At 43.0% G+C, this 18,975-nt stretch overlaps 1 protein-coding gene and 1 long non-coding RNA gene across 2 annotated transcripts in view; one reads left to right on the top strand and one right to left on the bottom strand.

Annotated features, from left to right (window-relative positions):
- Positions 1-7,994, bottom strand: part of LOC129710353 (glucocorticoid-induced transcript 1 protein-like) — a 47,422-nt gene extending 39,428 nt beyond the window's left edge. The window contains exon 1 of the mRNA XM_055657293.1: positions 7,512-7,994. Coding sequence (XP_055513268.1) covers positions 7,512-7,851 — 340 coding nt within the window. The 5' untranslated portion in view covers positions 7,852-7,994. The remainder of the gene's footprint in view (positions 1-7,511) is intronic.
- Positions 7,995-8,217: 223 nt separating this feature from the next.
- Positions 8,218-17,763, top strand: LOC129710352 (uncharacterized). The gene is made up of 3 exons (XR_008725667.1): positions 8,218-8,449; positions 15,747-15,849; positions 17,068-17,763. It is a non-coding gene; the product is annotated as an uncharacterized LOC129710352 (long non-coding RNA).
- Positions 17,764-18,975: the final 1,212 nt, after the last annotated feature.

The raw sequence follows: 18,975 nt of genomic DNA, 5'->3' as shown, positions 1-18,975 counted from the left end.
ATGTACAGCTCGGCCTGATGTTGCAGATGTTCTAGAGGGTTTGATTCAAAGTTCGTCGTCATAAATGTTCAGCCCATCATCATGTCACACCGATCTACAAACAACCATTTATACTACACACACTTCATTCTACTCAAATTCCTGTCAACTCTCTGCAGATTTCACTGCTCACCTGTATACTAGTCAGCAAATTATCTACAAGTACACACATCCTTGGGCTATGGGAGGAACCCTAGAATCTGTGCGAAAGGGTGTGAAGCAGAAAATCTGCATGGTAACAGGGATAATGTGAAAACTCCACACAAACAGTACAGGTCATAATTGAACCCGAAATTCTGAAATTGAATATCTGAGGCTGCAGCTCCATTAACTGTGGCATCCCACAAGACAACAAACATTTTCAAGTGCCACAAAGTGCACAACAAAGTGGTGTAAATGTTATGAAGGTAGACAAAAGTGCTGGAGAAACTCAGCGGGTGCAGCAGCATCTATGGAGCGAAGGAAATAGGCAACATTTCCGGCCGAAACCCTCCTTCAGACTGATGTAGGGTGGGCGGGGGGAGGGGAGAAGAAAGGAAGAGGAGGAGCCCAAGGGCTGAGGGAGAGCTGGGAAGAGGAGGAGACAGCAAGGGCTACATGAAATTGGAGAAGTCAATGTTTATGCCACTAGGGTGCAGACTGCCCAAGCGAAATATGAGGTGCTGCTCCTCCAATTTTCGGTGGTGCTCACTCTGGCCATGGAGGAGGCCCAGGACAGAAAGGTCAGATTTGGAATGGGAGAGGGAGTTGAAGTGCTGAGCCACCGGGAGATCAAGTTGGTTAATGCGGACCGAGCGGAGGTGTTCGGTGAAACGATCTCCGAGCCTACACCTGGTCTCACCGATGTAGATCAGCTGACATCTAGAGCAACGGATGCAATAGATGAGATTGGAGGAGATGCAGGCGAACCTCTGTCGCACCTGGAACGACTGCTTGGGTCCTTGAATGGAGTCGAGGGAGGGGGTAAAGCGGCAAGTGTAGTATCTCTTGCGGTTGCACGGGAAAGTGCCCGGGGAGGGGGTGGTACGGGAGGGAAGGGAAGAATTGACCAGGGAGTTTCGGGGGGAGCGGTCTTTGCAGAAAGCAGACAAGGGGGGGGGGGGGGGGAAGATGGGAAAATGTGGCGAGTCGTGGGGTCACGTTGGAGGTGGAGAAAATGACAGAGGACTATTTGTTGTATGTGATGGCTGGTGGGGTGCAAATGTTATGGTGGTCTGCGCCTCAATCTTTTTCTAAGGACCCCCCTGAGACTTTCACATAGCGCCTTTGTGTTAGAAAAGTTAAATTATTTTACTACCAGCTGACTTTGTTGACAAACCAAGCACATGTTAAATATAAGTTCTAACTCCTCTATTGGGGTACTCTACTGTACCCCAAAACTTTTCAACACAAATATTAAAAGAATACTAACTCATTCGATTTTGCTCAATCTAGTTTCACGTAATGACCCATTGCTATCTAGATACAAACCCACTAACCCACTGACTCCCACAGCTACCTAGACTGCACTTCTTCCCACCCTGCTTCATGTAAAGACTATCCCCTACTCCCAATTCCTCAGTCTACGCTGCATCTGCGCCCAGGATAAGGTTTTCCATACCAGGGCATCGGAGATGTCCTCATTCTTTAGGAAACGGGGGTTCCCCTCTTCCACTGCCTCTACATCCCACAGCTCCACTCTTGCTCCCCCTCCCCCCATTCATAATGACAGAGTCACCCTTGTCCTCACCTTCCACCCCATCAGCCGTCGCATACTGCATGTAATCCTCCAACATTTTCGCCACCTCCAACGGGATCCCACTACTGGCTACAACTTCATCTCCACCCCTTTCTGCTTTCCGTCGAGACCATTCCTTCTGCAACTCCCTGGTCAACCAGTCCCTTCCCACCCCCTCCTCAATTACTTTCCCCTGCAACCGCAGGAGATGCAACACCTGTTCCTTTACCGCCCCCCTCGACTCTATCCAAGGTCCCCGACAGCCTTTACAGGTGAGGCAGAAGTTCACGTGCACCTCCTCCAATCTTGTCTACTGTATCCGCTGTCCCAGGTGTCAAATCCTGTACATGGACGAGACCAGGTACAGGCTCGGCGATCGTTTTGCTGAACACCTCCGCTCAGCCCATCTGATCTCCCGGTTGCTCAGCACTCTAACTCCCCTCCCATTCCCAATCTGACCATGTCAGAGTGAGGCCCAGCGCATATTGGAGGAACAGCACCTCATATTTCGCTTGGGTAACTTACACACTAGCGGTATGAACATTGATTTCTCCAACTTCAAATAGCCCTTGCTTCCCCTCTCTCCATCCTGTCCCCCTTCCCAGTTCTCCCACCAGTATTGCTGTCTCCGATTACATTCTATCTCTGTCCTGCCCACTCCCCTGATATCAGTATGAAGGGACTCGACCCGAAACGTCACCCATTCCTTCTCTCCAGAGATGCTGCCTGTCCCACTGAGTTACTCCAGCATTTTGTGTCTACCATCGATTTAAACCAGCATCTGCAGTTCTTTCCTATACACATAATGAAATATTGATTTTGTACAAAATAATCCTTTCCACTGGGAACTTAGAAATGTCTCCACTCATTACAAAAAAAGGTTTTAGAGAAGCTTTCATTCAGTACTTGATTAAGTTGAGCCTACCATGGATACTCATTTTGGAATTGTTAGGTCTATTCTCATTAATATGCCTATTTTCGAGAATCAAACTCAAATTTAGCAGCATGACTAATAAGATTCAACAAGCACGAGACAAATTCATTTAGTGAAATATTAAAAACAACGCACAAACAGATAAGATTATGAATTTGACAATTTTTCCTGTTTTAGTAATTTGAGGTGAAAAGAAAAATGGAATCTGCTATTCCACTTCTGCATTAATTGCTTCTGTATTTGGAACAATTCCTTAAAATACCTCCACCTTCATTCCGTCCCAATCTCTTGCCTCACCTCAAGTCCTTTCATTGCCAACCTTAATATTTCAGTATTTGTGGCTCACATGGCAAGCAAAACTGGACAATGCTCCTCTCAGATATGCTTTACTTTACAAAATTCTCATAAAAATCAATTTGTTGTTAAGACCAGTCTATGCCGAATGTATGACAAAGCTATTGCATGACAAACTTGAGGTCCCACAGCTCCATCCCAAGATAAATAATTTGGGGATTTGCTAATTTTCCTGAATGTAGTCATATTTCAGTAAGTACGATACACAAAGATTACTATTTCAATACAAAATCCAGCCCTTCAGCTTTCAACAGCTGTAGCAAGCATGCATGGGAACAAAGAACAAAGTGCTACAACCAGCAAATATTTAGAGCAGTCAAACAAACTACAGTAGATAGTAGCCAATCTCACAAGGAAGGGTGGCACCGCATGAAAATGAGATTGTGTAGCTAACTGGAACATGTGTGCCACTCACAACAGGACCCTCCCCATATGCAGCTCAGAAATAGAAGCCAATCTCCATCGAGGAAAAGGTTGACTGGTTTAGATCACAAAATCTGCACTCAAAAAAAGCTAACCAAATACTCACATAAACTGCTTTGGCAAAAAAAAGTTTGAAAGCTGCAATTTTGGATTCCTGTTGCGCCACTTTCCTGCTCAGTACATTTGGGATTAAAAAAAGCAATCTGTACCAAAAAAATGTTTTTCTCTTCCTTGGCGTTGTAAGAAAGTGCCATTTACTTCTGTCGTTAAAATGTTTTGTGAACTGCAGAGTTTCATTTAAAGACTACTTGTATTTGCAGAAATATTGGGACTGTAGGCACATTTCATAAGCCAAAAGGAACAGGAAATTCTGGTTATAGTTCAAATTATATAGTTATTGAATTTGGAGTGGATACCATTTAACCATGCATTCTTTCATTCAAAGACATAACTATCACCAGGTCTGTCGCCATTAACAATCTAGGATACATCAACTGCAAAGTCAGCTGGATCAACATGTACACCATAGCTGCAGGAACAGGTCATAGGCCTGGTATCCTTCACTGATCAACTCTTCTCCAAAGATTTTCCATCATCTAAAGCACTATTGTATGACCTAATATTGTTTAGGGAATGGGGCAAATAGAATTAGCCTGTATAAACTTGCCTGGCTGAAAGTAGGGTCACCACTTGCCTGGATGAGTGAGCTCCAACGATACTCAAAGATCTCAACATCACCTAAAAACGCAAGTATTTTATTTGTACCCCCACCCAATTTTAATGTTTATTTCCTCCACTTATATCCATCCACTTATCTTCTACCAAGGACTATAGTTCCTTTCTTTGACACAAACTCCATCAACAAAGGTTAGGATGTCAGGCACATGGGGAACACTGTCCTCCAGGTCACACGTCTTAACTTGTAAATAAATTTAAAATTCAATCTGAAACAGAGTCCCGACCAGAAACATCACCTATCCATGTCCCCCAGATGTTGACTGACCTTCTGAGTACCCCACCCTCCAGCACTTTGTGTGTGTTTTTTTTTTTTAAACTTAGAAATATATCTCTATTCTTTCATAGAAACATAGAAAATAGGTGCAGGAGTAGGCCATTCAGCCCTTCGAGCCTGCACCGCCATTCAATACCATCATGGCTGATCATCCAACTCAGTATCCTGTACCTGCCTTCTCTCCATACCCCCTGATCCCTTTAGCCACATCTAACTCTCTCTTAAATATAGCCAATGAACTGGCCTCAACTACCTTCTGTGGCAGAGAATTCCAGAGATTCACCACTGTGTGAAAAAAGTTTTTCTCATCTCGGTCCTAAACGATTTCCCCCTTATCCTTAAACTTATTCATTATTGCTGGGTCTAAAATCCTGGAATTCATTACATAATAGCACAGGAAGAGTACCCTCAATAAAAGGATTACAATGCTCAAGGCATTGATTCACCATAATCTTCCCCAAGAACAATTAGTGGATAACAAATATAGGTCTTGCCAGCAACACCCAAATTGATGTCAATGATAACCTAGGTTAACCACCTTAAAATAACCCTACTTTCAGCCAGGCAAGTTTATACAGGCTAATTCTATTTGCCCCATTCCCTGCTTGTTTGTGTAACTATTCTCTATGATGCGCTAATTCTTCTACCATCTACTAACAATATTGATTATTTATAGTACCCAATTAATCTAATAACCCTCACATTTTTGTGATGTGGCAGGAAACCAAAGCATCTTGAGAGAAACCCACAGTTGCAGGGAAAACATGCAAATTTGACTCCGAGAGCACGAGATGGAGGAATACAACAAGGTTCCCATGAGCAATAATCAACAACACTACTCTGAGCAGTCGTTTGCAAGTTAAATTCCATTCCAGATAAACAAGGACAAATGTCATGGCCACCACTAAAACTCATACAGCTCCAAAAGTAGACTCTTCCATGTTGAGAGCAAGATTCCCAACCTTGGCTAGTCCCTTTTGCCTATGTTTAGCCCATAGCCCTCTAAACTCACCCCACCCATGTATCTGCCCAAATGTGATTTGTTATTGCACCTGCTTCAACCACTTCCTCTGAGAGCTCATTTCATATACACATCAACCCAAGTGAAACGTTTGTGCCTCAGGTTTTTCTAAAAATGTTTCCCATCATCTTAAACCTATACCCTCACATTCTTCAATTCCCCAACCTTGAAGAAAGTTTGTTGTATCACCCTGTTTTTGCCCTTTATGAGTTTATGCACTTCTCCAAGATCACCTCCAAACTTCCTTCACTCCATGGAATAAAGTCCAAGCCTACACAACCCTCCTCCTACGCCTTACAAGTCCTCGCAACATTTACGAAAATCATTCCAGCTTAATGTCATTTTCCTATTCCTGGGTGACCAGACTGAATACAACTTTGAGTGCGGCTTGTACAACTGCAACATAAATGGCCCAACCTCGAAACTCAATGCCCTCATGGATGAAGGCTAGTGTGCCAAAAGCCTTCATCACCACCTGTGATGCCACTTTCAGAGTACTTATTACGTGTATCCCTAGGTCCTTCTGTTCTACAATAGTTCCCAGAGCCCTACCATTCACTGTGCAAGTCTTAGGCTGCTTTGATTTCCTAAACTTTACTGCAGTACCGAGGGATCGCTGAACTGGAGGGTTTTTTTTGTTAAACTGACCACATCCCCTCTACTACTTTTTCCTCTTTCAAATCTACATATGTACAGAAAGAAAATCCCATGGCATCATTTCAAAAGAGCAGTGGAGTTGTGAAAACCCACAGCTGTGCTGCTTAGGCACTAAATATGTAAATCTATTTTACTTAAAGATGCAATGGCAGAACCCAACGGATTCTAAATTGATAGCACATTACTTGGGCTACTTATGTTCATCACTGCAGGTATAATCTACTGTGTAGGAAAGAACTGCAGTGCAGATGCTATCGAAGGTAGACACAAAATGTTGGAGTAACTCAGCGGGACAGGCAACATCTCTGTGAGGAAGGAATGTGTGACGTTTCGGGTCGAGACCCTTCTTCAGACCCGAAACGTCACCCAATCCTTCTCTCCTGAGATGCTGCCTGTCCCGCTGTATTACTCCAGCATTTTGTGTCTACCCTTAGGTATAATCTACTGATCAGTTTAAGTCATTTGAAATCATTTTCTTTATCCTCCCTCAAGACAGTCAACAGAGAAACAAATCATTCCTACCTATAGAACTGACAGTTAAACCAAGTTAGCAATCCATTAAGATTGCACAATAATTACATTTTGCTCGGGTTAAAACTGCTTACAAAATGCACCGATTTTTGTGTTAGTTGAACGTGTCTATTATTTCACAAGACTGAGTTATAAGGGAAAAAAATTACTGTCGTCAGGTACAATTCAATCGTTCTCTTTTTTTGGAGTAATAAAATATATTTGCTTAAAAAACAGCAACATTTAAGTAGCGTTACATAAGTGTAAAATTTATCATGAAATTACAAAACTGTTTCCGATATGAAATGCAATTCCCCTTTCTGTCTCCCCCAAACAATGTTTCCAGATACATCTGCAGCCATAACAAATGCTTAAATTAGAAGTTCAGGCGACACTTTTACACACCATTCGATTAAATCTCATTGATATTTGGCTTTTCATTATTTCTGTTGAGAATTCAAAACAAAATAGAGAAGTGGCAAATATAAAAATACGTGCAAACCATTCCAGAACTTGCAGCGACTACTGATAGGAAAGGTTGCAATTCCAAGCTTTGTCATTAAGGGGAAGCACTCCTGTGGGGATAGTATACACATTTGGAAATACATAAAGATCATTGCAAACAGAGATCTCCGAGCAAAAACTGGAATGTTTACATAGAGAGTAGAAACAGGGGAATGGAAAGAGAAGGTGAGCTGTTTGTTAATCGAAGGCTGTTCACCAGATGAAAAGGATATATTTAAACACCGTTAGTAAAACTTATTGTCTGCTTCAAATGGCTGGGTTTAATGACAGTGCAGCTGTAGCTGAGGCCGACGGTGTAGACGGTCGGCAGGTGCAGTACCTTTACTGGCGGCAGCGGTGCAGCAGGAGGAGGCGGAGTGCCCGGTTTTCCTCTCGGCAGACGGCAGCGCTCGCCAGGCCGCCTCTTGCTCGCCCCCCGGCCCGGTGGAAGTGGCGACGGTGTGAAAGGCACTGCGGAGGCTTGCCGCCGGCGGAGAGGCGCAGACGGAGGGCGGCGAGCAGGAGGGTAGACGGGAGCCGCCGCTGCTGGGGCCGCTGCTGTTGTTGTTGTTGGCGGCGGCCGCTCGCAGCTGGAAGGGCACGGTGGCTCGGAGCGGCTGCGGGCGGCTGGAGGTGGGCGAACCGCTGGGCCGCACTCGCGGCGCCACTTGCGATGCCATCGGGAAGGGTGGGCTGTTTGTTTAAAGAACAATAAATTGGGCAGCAGCTGGACGGACTGACGAGAGCCCCTGGCTGCTCCTACACTGCCCGACACCGCGTTTCACACTCGCTCTAACTTTCCCTCAGACACGGGGAGGCCGCTCCCCCCTGCGCTCCCGTCCCGCCCCCCGCGCTCCCTCACTGGCCGCGCTCCCTCACCCCGCCCCCCGCGCGCTCCCTCACTGGCCGCGCTCCCTCACCCCGCCCCCCCCGCGCTCCCTCACCCCGCCCCCCCGCGCTCCCACCCCCGCCCCCCGCGCTCCCTCACTGGCCGCTCCCCGCGCTCCTTCATTGTTCGTGCGCTCCCTCACTGCCCCCCCCCCCCCTCCCCGGGGCGCTCCATCCATCACTCTCCGCCTCCCATTGGACGCTTCAGGGAAGGCGGGCCCTGCCTCCAACTACCTCGTTCCCATTGGATCGCCGCCACGTCACTCCGGGGGGTTGTCCTCACCTCTGGCCTGTGATTGGGCGAGCGACATGAAACGCGCCATGGCAACGCTGACAGGTGACGCCACATCCAGAGGCGCCCGCCCCCCCCCTTCACGTGACCTCGTCCCGGTGAGTTTTACTACCAGACTCTGACGTCATAGCAATAATAACAAGAGGGGAAAAATACTTTCTCTTTCCCTAATGAACCCAGGTTGAAGTCTTTGAATTTTGGTTATTGCAATTCAGAAAGCACACCTGCCATAGATTTGTCCCGGCGGTTCGTGCATTGTTTTTATTTTATATTTCCTGTTACATCCGCCTGAGCTGACATTATCTTCCATCAGCAAAGACATTAAGATCAGGTCACTACTAGATTCAGGACTGTCAACCCTATTATAATCCTTATATATTTCCAGTTGCCAGCATTTCCGGTGTGTAAGGGCCTAGTGTTGCCAGACTGTGTATGCAGTACACCACAAAGCTTTTGCCTGCTCTGATTCTTCCTTTGAAAATAAACACACTGGGTTCAGGCCTTATATCCTGATCTGGTGTTGTGTTTAAATGTCATATGTACCAATAACACAGCAAGGAAAATCATCCTTGCAGCATTGTAACAGTCCTGTAAACACAGTACTCATAAATAACATAATAAATTAAAAAAAATATTTATATTCAATAAATTGATGGCTATGCCCTTAATAGGAATTTGGTGGAAACCCTGCCAGTCATTGTGGAGGATGTCTAGTATGTTGTGCAAAATCTAAATTGTACACTAAATATTTGGTTCTGCTGAAAGATCTGAATTGCCTGAAGACTCAATTTTGTTTATTTTTCCACATATATCATTTTAATTGGATATTGGTAGCTTCTTGATTAGTAATGGTGTCAATGCCCTAATTCTGTTTAGTTTAGTTTAGAGATACAGGCTCTTCAGCCCACCGAGTCCGCACTGACCAGCGATCCCCGAACATTAACATGTTACTACACACACTAGGGACAATTGAATATTTATACCAAGCCAATTAACCTACAAATCTGTTGGTCTTTGGGAGGAAACCGAAGATCTCGGCGAAAACCCATGCAGGTCATGGGGAGAACGTACAAACTCCCTCCAGCAATTGTTACAGGCCTTTAGTTAAAGCAACCTTATTGTGTTAATGCAATCACTAGATTAAAGTTATCACATCAGAACGTTTGATCTGTCTCAATAGGACATGATAATCCAATGGTGACAGAATTTAAATTGATAAACCAAGATTACAAGCTACCTCACCCAGGCATCTGATAGATGATGACACACATATATGCTGCAGAGAGGTGATTACTGCAGATGGTAGGATCAAAAGCTGCAAAGATAGCGTGAAGACCAATCTTAATAAAATATCTATCCCAATGCATACACTGATCGGAATGCAATCCCTGCGACGATACAGTGGTTTAATAAAGATGAAGCAGGTTTTCCTTAGTTAGCCTGTGCATGGCGGCCCAAAGGAAATCTCGGGAAGATTAGTCTTCAAGTGAATTGGACATATCACATTGTGTGTGTGTGTGGGAGAATATTCCACTCAAAATTCTAGCTTCAAATGAGAACCTTCAAGCTTTATTCAATTTGAGTTTAATCATAGTGTGTCATCATCATCATAGTCAATAAGAGATAAAACATCACGATATTTTTATCCTCTTATAATTCTCCTAGAGTAATGTGTTTTATTCTTGTCAACGGTTCATCAAATATACTAATGTGATTGCTTTATTAGATTGCAAGCCAGTTGTCGTACTTAGTTCCTTCCCAGCGGTAACTAGTTGATCATCTCTTATTTCCAAGTCTCTATTTATTTTTCTCAAGTAACATCTCTAGATAGAAAATAAGGCCCACAATGAAATTTGCATTCGCCATTCTTCAGTCATGAAGATGCAGCCCCATCACATCACAAAAAACACAATAAATGCTAAGTAATCAGGAAATATATTTAGGTTCAAAAATGGAAACATAACGTACATTCTTAGTGCGACAAATATGTCAGCAAAGTAAAGGTTTTGACACTAACACACACAACTGAAAAGCCAGTAAACAAGGAATAGGAATCCAAGGAAAGACACAAAGTGTTGGGGTAACTCAGCAGGTCTGGAGGCATCCCTAGGGAACATGGATAGAAGATGTTTCCGGTCGGGACCCTTCAGGATCGAGAAGAAGGGTCCCGATGCGAGATGTCACCTACCCATGTTCTCCAGGTTTGACCTCCTAAGTTATTCCAGCACTTTTTATCTATCCTAGGTAAACCAGCATCGATTCCTTGTTTCTACATTGTGAAAAAGATTTCAGATTGGATTGTGTATAGAAGGGAACCTATGGGAAGCACTTTTGGTTTGTCTTTGAGGAAGGCAGTAGTGAAGAAGGATATGAGTTTAAAGGAGTGGAACAATAAATAATTGGACGAGAAACATATTATTGAAAGAATGGTTGGTTCATGGGAGATATGCCGAAGGATGAATGGCTGTTACCACGTGGAGAGTGCTTTAAAATAATTTATCTATACAGTGCTGTGAATGGAAATATATTTAATCAGTTTGTCATTTTATAACAGAACAGAGCAGATAGACACAAAAACTGGAGTAGCTCAGCTGGACAGGCAGCATCTCTGGAGAGAAGGAATGGATGATGTTTCGGTTGAGACTCTTCTTCAGACTGGAGTCTGAAAACGTCACCCATTCCTTCTCTCCAGCGATGCTGCCTGTCCCGCTGAGTTACTCCAGCTTTTAGTGTCTATCTTCGGTTTAAACCAGTATCTGCAGTTCCTTCCTACATAGAACATCTTCAGCCAACAATGTCTGTGCCAAACATGATTTAAATTTAAACTGGACATTTACCTACTCTTAAATGCTCTTAAATGTCGCTATTTGCTACCTCCCCAGCAGTTCATTCCAGGCATCTATTACTCTGTGTAAAAAACATTGCCTCGTAAAGCTCCTTTAAACTTACCCCCTCTCACCTGAAACCTATGCCCTCACAGATTGGTTTGGGAACTGCTCCATCCAGGACTAAGAAATTGCAGCAAATTGGTGATGCAGCCCAGGCCATCAACTTCCCTTCTATTGATTCCATTTATACGTTGCGTTGCCTCGGCAAGGCCAGCAGCGTAATCAAGGACGAGTTGCACCCAGGCAACTTCCTCTTCTCCCCTCTTCCATCAGGCAAAAGGTATAGAAGTGTGAAAATGCACACCATCAGATTCAAGAACAGTTTCTTCCCAGCTGTTATCAGGCAACTGAATCATCCTACCACAACCAGAGAGCACTGCTGAACTACTATCTATCTCTTTGATGTCCCTCGGACTATCCTTGACCGGACTTTGCTGGCTTTGTCTTGCACTAAACATTATTCCCTTAACATTTATCTACACACTGTAAAAGGTTTGAATGTAATCATGTATTGTCTTTCTGCTGACTGGTTAGCACACAACTAAAAGTTTTTCAGTGTACCTCGGTACGACATTAGTGGGCAGTCACGGTGGCACAGTGGTAGAGTTGCTGCCTTACAGTGAGTGCAGCGTCGGAGACCCGGGTTCGATCCCGGCTACAGGTGCTGTCTGTACGTTCTCCCTGTGACTTGCGTGGGTTTTCTCTGAGATCTTCGGTTTCCTCCCACACTCCAAAGACTTACAGGTTTGTAGGTTAGTAAATGTAAAAATTGTCCCTAGTGGGTGTAGGATAGTGTTAATGTGCGGGGGATTGTTGGTCGGCGCGGGCCCGGTGGGCCGAAGGGCCTGTTTCTGTGCTGTATCTCTAAACTAAACTAAAATTAAACTAAACTGAACGGAACTATTTTATTCCGAGAAACATAGTAATTCATTTACCAGGTCTTCTGAGACACAAAAGGGAGTTTAACTGAAAAGTACTGGGTAACTTGCCGTCAGAATAAGATAAGTGATTAACCTCTGCCTGTTTGACCCAATGCAACAAACTCACAATATCATGTCAAACTTGTTGTTTATTTTCATTGGCATCACCCACAGGGTCCAATTCCATAACCGGTTAGCACAAGCTGTAGTTAGCCACCACGGATTGAGCTTTTGTCTGCATCTCTTAAAGGGGCAGTTTTGAATATCAGATGGGCGTTATTTCACAGATTTGGGAATGTTGGCGGAAGCAAAGGGGAGAGGCAGACTCCCTCATCTTCCGACACCCCTCAGGATTCTTTTGGGAGACAAAGAGGGGGGTTTTCTATCTGTATGGCACCTGGAAGACAGGCAAACGGCCATGCTGCAGTGGAAGGAGATCACAACCAAGGATAATGCCAAGAGTGAGGTACCAAGGACATAAGCACAATGCTGCATGCTGTTTACTGATCTCACATACTTGGCAATGATCAATGAAGATGTTGTCTCATACCTCAGCAATTGTACCACTTGCCTTACTAACTATCCCATGTCATGTACCCTCTAAATATGCCAAGTAACCATCTCTAGTACTCAGACTCCCCAATCAACATTCATGTTGATAAACACCAGTTTACCCATGCCTGATTTAACACATGGTGTCAGCTGAGTAGTCACGCTCTGGTTAGTCAAGGCTGGCACTAAATCAGCATTGTTTAGAAACTGCCAACCTCCCCCTCTCCATATTCCCAGCATAAACTCCCAAAGCAGATTCCATCAATAAACCAATTTGTTGTTTTAGCCCGAATGAAGTAAATGTGGCTCAGTGAAAATTTAATGCAAGTCATATCCATACCTGTGCTAAAACAATTTAACACCCTCCCCAAATAATTTATTGCTCGGATATTTTGTGAGCGGGGCGAATATTTTTTACACAGGGTGGGTGAATGGTGAATGTCAGGAACGTGCTGGCAAGGATGGTGGTAAATGCAGATACGATTGTGGCATTTAAGAGGGGCAGCACAGTGGCGCAGTTGTAGACAGTGGACACTAGGTGCAGGAGTAGGCCATTCGGCCTTTCAAGTCAGCACCGCCATTCACTGTGATCATGGCTGATCATCCACAATCAGTACACCGTTCCTGCCTTCTCCCCATATCCCTTGACTCTGCTATTTTTAAGATCTCTATCTAACTCTCTCTTGAAAGCATCCAGAAAATTGGCCTCCATTGCCTTCTGAGGCAGAGAATTCCATAGATTCACAACTCTCAGGTAAAAAAGTTTTTCCTCATCTCCATTCTAAATGGCCTACCCCTCATTCTTAAACTGTGGCCCCTGGTTCTGGACTCTCCCAACATCATGAACATGTTTCCTGCCTCCAGCGTGGCCAATCCCTTAATAATCTTATATGTTTCAATAAGATCTCCTCTCATCCTTCTAAATTCTAGTGTATACAAGCCCAGTCGCTCCATTCCTTCAACATATGACAATCCCGCCATCCCGAGAATTAACTTCATGAATATACGCTGCACTCCCTCAAGTTGCTGTCTTACAGCGCCAGAGGCCCAGGTTCAATTCTATCTGTGGGTGCTATCTGTACAGAGTTTGTACATTCCCCCTGTGACCGTGTGGTTTTTTTACCGGATGTTCTGGTTTTCTTCAACATTCCAAAAAAAAAAACAGTTTTAGTTTAATTTAGAGATACAACCAAAACCAGGCCACAACTCTACCGCTGTGCCACCGTGCTGCCATACATGTTTGTCGATTAATTGACTTCTGTAAACAAAAATGTAAATTGTGTCCAGTGTGTAGGATAATGCTAGTGTACTGTGTGATCACTGGTCGGCGGGGAGTCAGTGGGCTGAAGGGCCTGTTTCCACAATCTCTAAAGTCTAAACAGGCTTTTCGATAGGCACATGGATATGCAGGGAATGGAGGGATTATGTGCAGGCAGATAAAAGTTTAGCACAGACATTGTGGGCAGAAGGGTCTGTTCCTACACTGTACCGTTTTATGTTCTATAGTCTAAATGTAGACTGTTTCATCCTATCATCTTGGAAGAAAGATAATTTCTTCCAGAAATCTTAGGGATTCACCTTGAATTCATGCATGTCATTCATACAATTAAAATTCATTGTTAATTGTAACAATAAGTATGAATATTGACTTTCATGTGCATAAATAACACTGGCTGCCGCTGCATTGCAGCAAATGTGAATGGAAGTGGGACACTTATTGTTATTTTCATTTGTGCATTTCTCTTCCTTTCTTCATTTCTGAGAATGGTATTTGAAGGAGTTGTATTATCTCTGAATCATTTAATGTTATTTTCTCAAAGACTGTGCAATGCACGTGCAGTATTCTGGCACTAAAATTGTCAGCATCACTCAGCTAGAATGAAAGCAATTGTTTTGGGGCAGGCCACAAAGAAAACATTGAGTGTGAATGACCGTCAGCCATGTGTAGGAAAACCAAAACACAAAGAAAATAGAAAACTCAAAATGAATGACAATACATAATAAGACATGGAATCATTTAAAAAGAGAACAGAGAAAATAAATAAAATAAATGGGACAGAAAATATTGAGAGCAGAGTGATAGAACTATCTGTTTAGAGGAATGAGAATCCATTCACAGAGTGGTTTGTTTTTTGAATAGTTCTGGCCCTAGGTCAGAGTCTGACTGAAAAGGGAGATAAGATATAATGCTTGATGATCTTACCGTATTGTACAGCTCCTTCAAATGCCATTTTCAGAGTGCAAAGGAAATGTACAAAAAAAAAGAAGAAAAGACAACAGAAAGGATGATAAGAAGTAGAAGAAAAGAATATTGCATTAGATTAATTTAGAATTTAAAGGACATTCCCTGGAGTGATTCAACAGATTCAAATTTTTACTTCCAGTCACATTTATTTTCTTGGTGTGAAGCGACACCTCAGATTACTGACTCCCACAGGATAGTATCCAAGTACATTTGAGACATGCATGGAAACCTCACAGCCAGACCGACCCTGTTATTGACAGCCTGTGTACTACTAGGCACTCGGTGACTAATTGTGAGGCTGCGTTTTTTATTCTAAAGAGTGGAGAATTGAAACAACATCCCCCGTCAGTAAAGCAGATGGATGCTATGGGATATTGTTTGTAATTGCCTGGTGCTAACTGAACTGGGCCCTATTCCTGACAACTACATCAAGTGATTTGAATAGGTTGTCAAATTGTCTTTGAGGAAGATAGATCTGAATTGAAAACAAATGCATAGCAAAATGATTTGAATTTGCCTTTAAACAAATTATTTCAACAATGGCTCTATTTCATGTAAACCAGCAAGTTCAAATGAAGGCCATGTTTCAATGGTTTATTTACTGAGAATGAACTCGAGTTCCAGACCAGGCCATTTGCCTTTCAATTCGTTAATGATTCTGGGAGGGTCTATTGTAGGAAAAATAAGTGGAGGTCCCACAAGAGGATGCAGTGATAGAGTTCATGACTCACAGTACTGTACAGGGTTAATTTGTTGAACACAATGATTGCCCTGTTATTTCTATCTGCAGGGTTCTTGGATGTGCACTGACCTGTCTGTCAAGAGCAGTGGTGTTAGAAATGATTGTACACCAGTCCATGGTTACATATGACCATTATTTTCCACAGCAGGCTGTAAGTACGCAATTATTTTGCGATATTGTATAATAATTCTTTAACCTCCTTGAACCTTACAAAATGCTAAACAACACGGCTCAGAATATTGGGCAAGCAATGGTGATTTTTTACTGCTAAGCAGTCTCTGAAGTATAGGAGGTTAGAAGCCATGTTGGTAAAGGCCAAAATAAAATCATTGTGCACTCTTGATGACTCAAATGGGAGTTAGACCCATTGCTTATGCAGGTAAAAGACCCCTGCCTGAAGGATGCACATTGGTTGGCGTGCTGAGACGCAGGGATAGCTCCTACACTTGGCAATGATGTATTTTGGGGGCTCTGGAAAGATTAGAGAAAAAAATAAAATTATATTAAATTATAAAGATATTAGTCATTAGTTTATTGTCACATGTACCCATGGACAGTGAAAAATGTTTGTTGCTTGCCAACCAGTCAACGGAAAGACATTACATGATTACAATCAAACCATCCTCAGTGTACAGATACATGATAAAGGTAATATCATGAATAAAATTTAGTACAAGATAAAGCCAGTGAAGTCCGATCAAAGACAGTCCGAGCGTCTCCAATTAGGTAGATAGTGGTTCAGGGCTGCTCTGTAGTTGTTGGTAGGATGGTTCAGTTGCCTAATAACAGCTGGGATTGTTGCCCTCAATGTGCAGGTGAGCGGTTTCACGCTTTTGCCCGATGGGAGAGGAGAGTAGGGGGAATGACCAGGGTGTGACTCGTACTTGATTATACTGGTTGCCTTGCCGAGGCAGCGTGAAGTGTAATGCAGCAGCAGCTACTGTATATATCAGCAGCTTAGGCTTCAAGAATTAACAGTTTACACTTTAGATTGATGGAAGTTGAGCAAATATCAATGAAGATTTTTTTTTAAGTTAGAAGAATTGAGCACATTCTGGTCAGAAGAAAATATTCGAAGGTTGAGTAAGGATTGAAGGTTGTAGCTATGAATTTAGGCAGAAAAAAGTTGCCTATGTTAGTATTATTAAGCTATGTGCATATATAAATTGGAGCTTATAGTGCTGTCTTTAATGCTTGTAAATTGGGCACAAACTCCATGTTAATATATCATCTATTCAAGTCTCTATGACTGCCAATTTAAATGAAAATATCTGCAGATGTTGAAAACCCAAAACAGAAAATGCTGGACATATTCAGCAGGTCAGCTGCAACAGTGGGAAGAGAAACATAATTCATGTTTCAATTTTAGGTCTGGCCTGCTGATTGTTTCCCGAAAAAGACACAAAATGCTGGAGTCAGGCAGTGGGTGAGGCAGCATCTCTGGAGAACATGGAGAGGTGACATTCCTGGTCAGGACCTTTCTTCAGACTGATTTGGACAACATTTCCAACATTATCTGCTGACTTAAAACTAACGTGGACGTTTCAGCTTTCTTCTCGCAAGTACCCATGGAGATTTCATGAAGGTAGCTTTAAGGTGAGAGAAGCATAATTTAAAGGAGATGTGTGAGCCGTGTTTTTCACGGTTTGCGGTGGGTGCCTGGAATGCGCAACCTGGGGTGATGGTTGAGACAGTCACGATAGTGGAATTTAAGAGGCTTTTAGAGAGCCATTTGGCTATGCAGGGAATGAAGGGATGTGGACCATGTGCAAGCAGGGAAGATTAGTTTAACCTGGCATCATTTTCAGTCCAAAATATTATGGGCCAAAGGCCTGTTCCTGGCCTATGTACGTATTTGTACCAGATGCCGATTCCTATTGCTCTCAGCACTTAATATCATGTTTCTTCATTTACATTTCTCCAATCACTCCACACCCACAGTGGAAACTGAGCTCATTTTCTTATTATGTCATGTAAGTCATAGAACAAGGCCCATCAGCCCACTGACCACCAAGTACCTATTTACGCTAATCTTAGTTTATTCTTCCCACTTCTCAGCAGCTCCTCCAGAAGGAACAGCAGATGCTGGTTTAAACCGAAGATAGACAAAAAATGCTGGAGTAACTCAGAGGGGAAAAGCAGCATCTCTGGAGAGAAAGGAATGGGTGACGTTTCGAGTTGGGACTCTTCTTCAGACCACTCACTCATACATTAGGCACAATTTACAGTGGTCAATTAATCAATCCGGCCACACATATTTGGGGGTGTAAAAGGAAGCCAGAGGGAACACATACAGTCACATTTTGAATTGTGCAAACTCAACCAGACAGGAACAGAAGGTACACAAAAATGCTGGAGAAACTCAGCGGGTGCAGCAGCATCTATGGAGCGAAGGAGACAGGAACAGAGTCAGGATTGAATCCGGGCCGGAGTTGTGAGGAAACAATTGCACCATAGTGCCAGTCCTCCAGGAAGATGACATTTTTTTACCTGGTTTTCCCTTCATCATTTCACAATTTCTGGAGATTTTTTTTCACTTTTTCCAAATAGGTAGTTATTTTTTCTAATTCTTAGTGTTATACATTATTACTGGTATTCATAAGTTCATAAGATATAGGTGCAGAATTAGACCATTCGGCCCATCGTGTACTCCGCCATTCATTCCGTCATTCCATCCGCCATTCAATCATCTTTCCCTCTCAACCCCATTCTCCTGCCTTCTCCCTTATACAGCTGTATAATTGTTTTTGAAATCGTCTTTCAGACCTTACAAGATCCTGGCGTCTTAATCAGAACGAGGGTTTGTATTTTGAATAAAACAGCTTGCCAGTATATTAAAGAGAGCTTGGTAATGCTGTTGCTATCAACCCAGTGTCCTCAATATCTCCCTATATGTTTTTGTAATATTATGATGCCTTTTCTGCCTGGTTATCTTTGACTGGTTATTTTCCACGTCTTACTAAAAGAGTTCCCCATTTATGCATTGTCTGATTGCAGCTGTGCTGCAGCTGATATATTATAAATGTTGCTCCTCAAGTTGTTCTATTTCAGCTTGTTGCTGGGTTTACTTCTCTAAGCTCACAGTGACCACTTTGTTGTCAGCTCATTATCTTCTGTTGATTTTGTGAAATAAATGTTGTGGTTTTAAAAGACTTTGTAGTACATGCCATATTATACAAGCGTCTTCTTTTTTTCTTCTTGGAAAAGTCTTAAGTAACTTTAGAACCTTATATCAGACTTCACTATTTATTATTGTTCTCCAAAGGATAATTTATGA

This window comes from Leucoraja erinacea, chromosome 27, assembly GCF_028641065.1.
Source record: "Leucoraja erinacea ecotype New England chromosome 27, Leri_hhj_1, whole genome shotgun sequence".
Classification (NCBI taxonomy): Eukaryota; Metazoa; Chordata; class Chondrichthyes; order Rajiformes; family Rajidae; genus Leucoraja; species Leucoraja erinaceus.
Note: the sequence above shows the minus strand (reverse complement) of the source record. Positions and strands in the feature narration are given on the sequence as shown.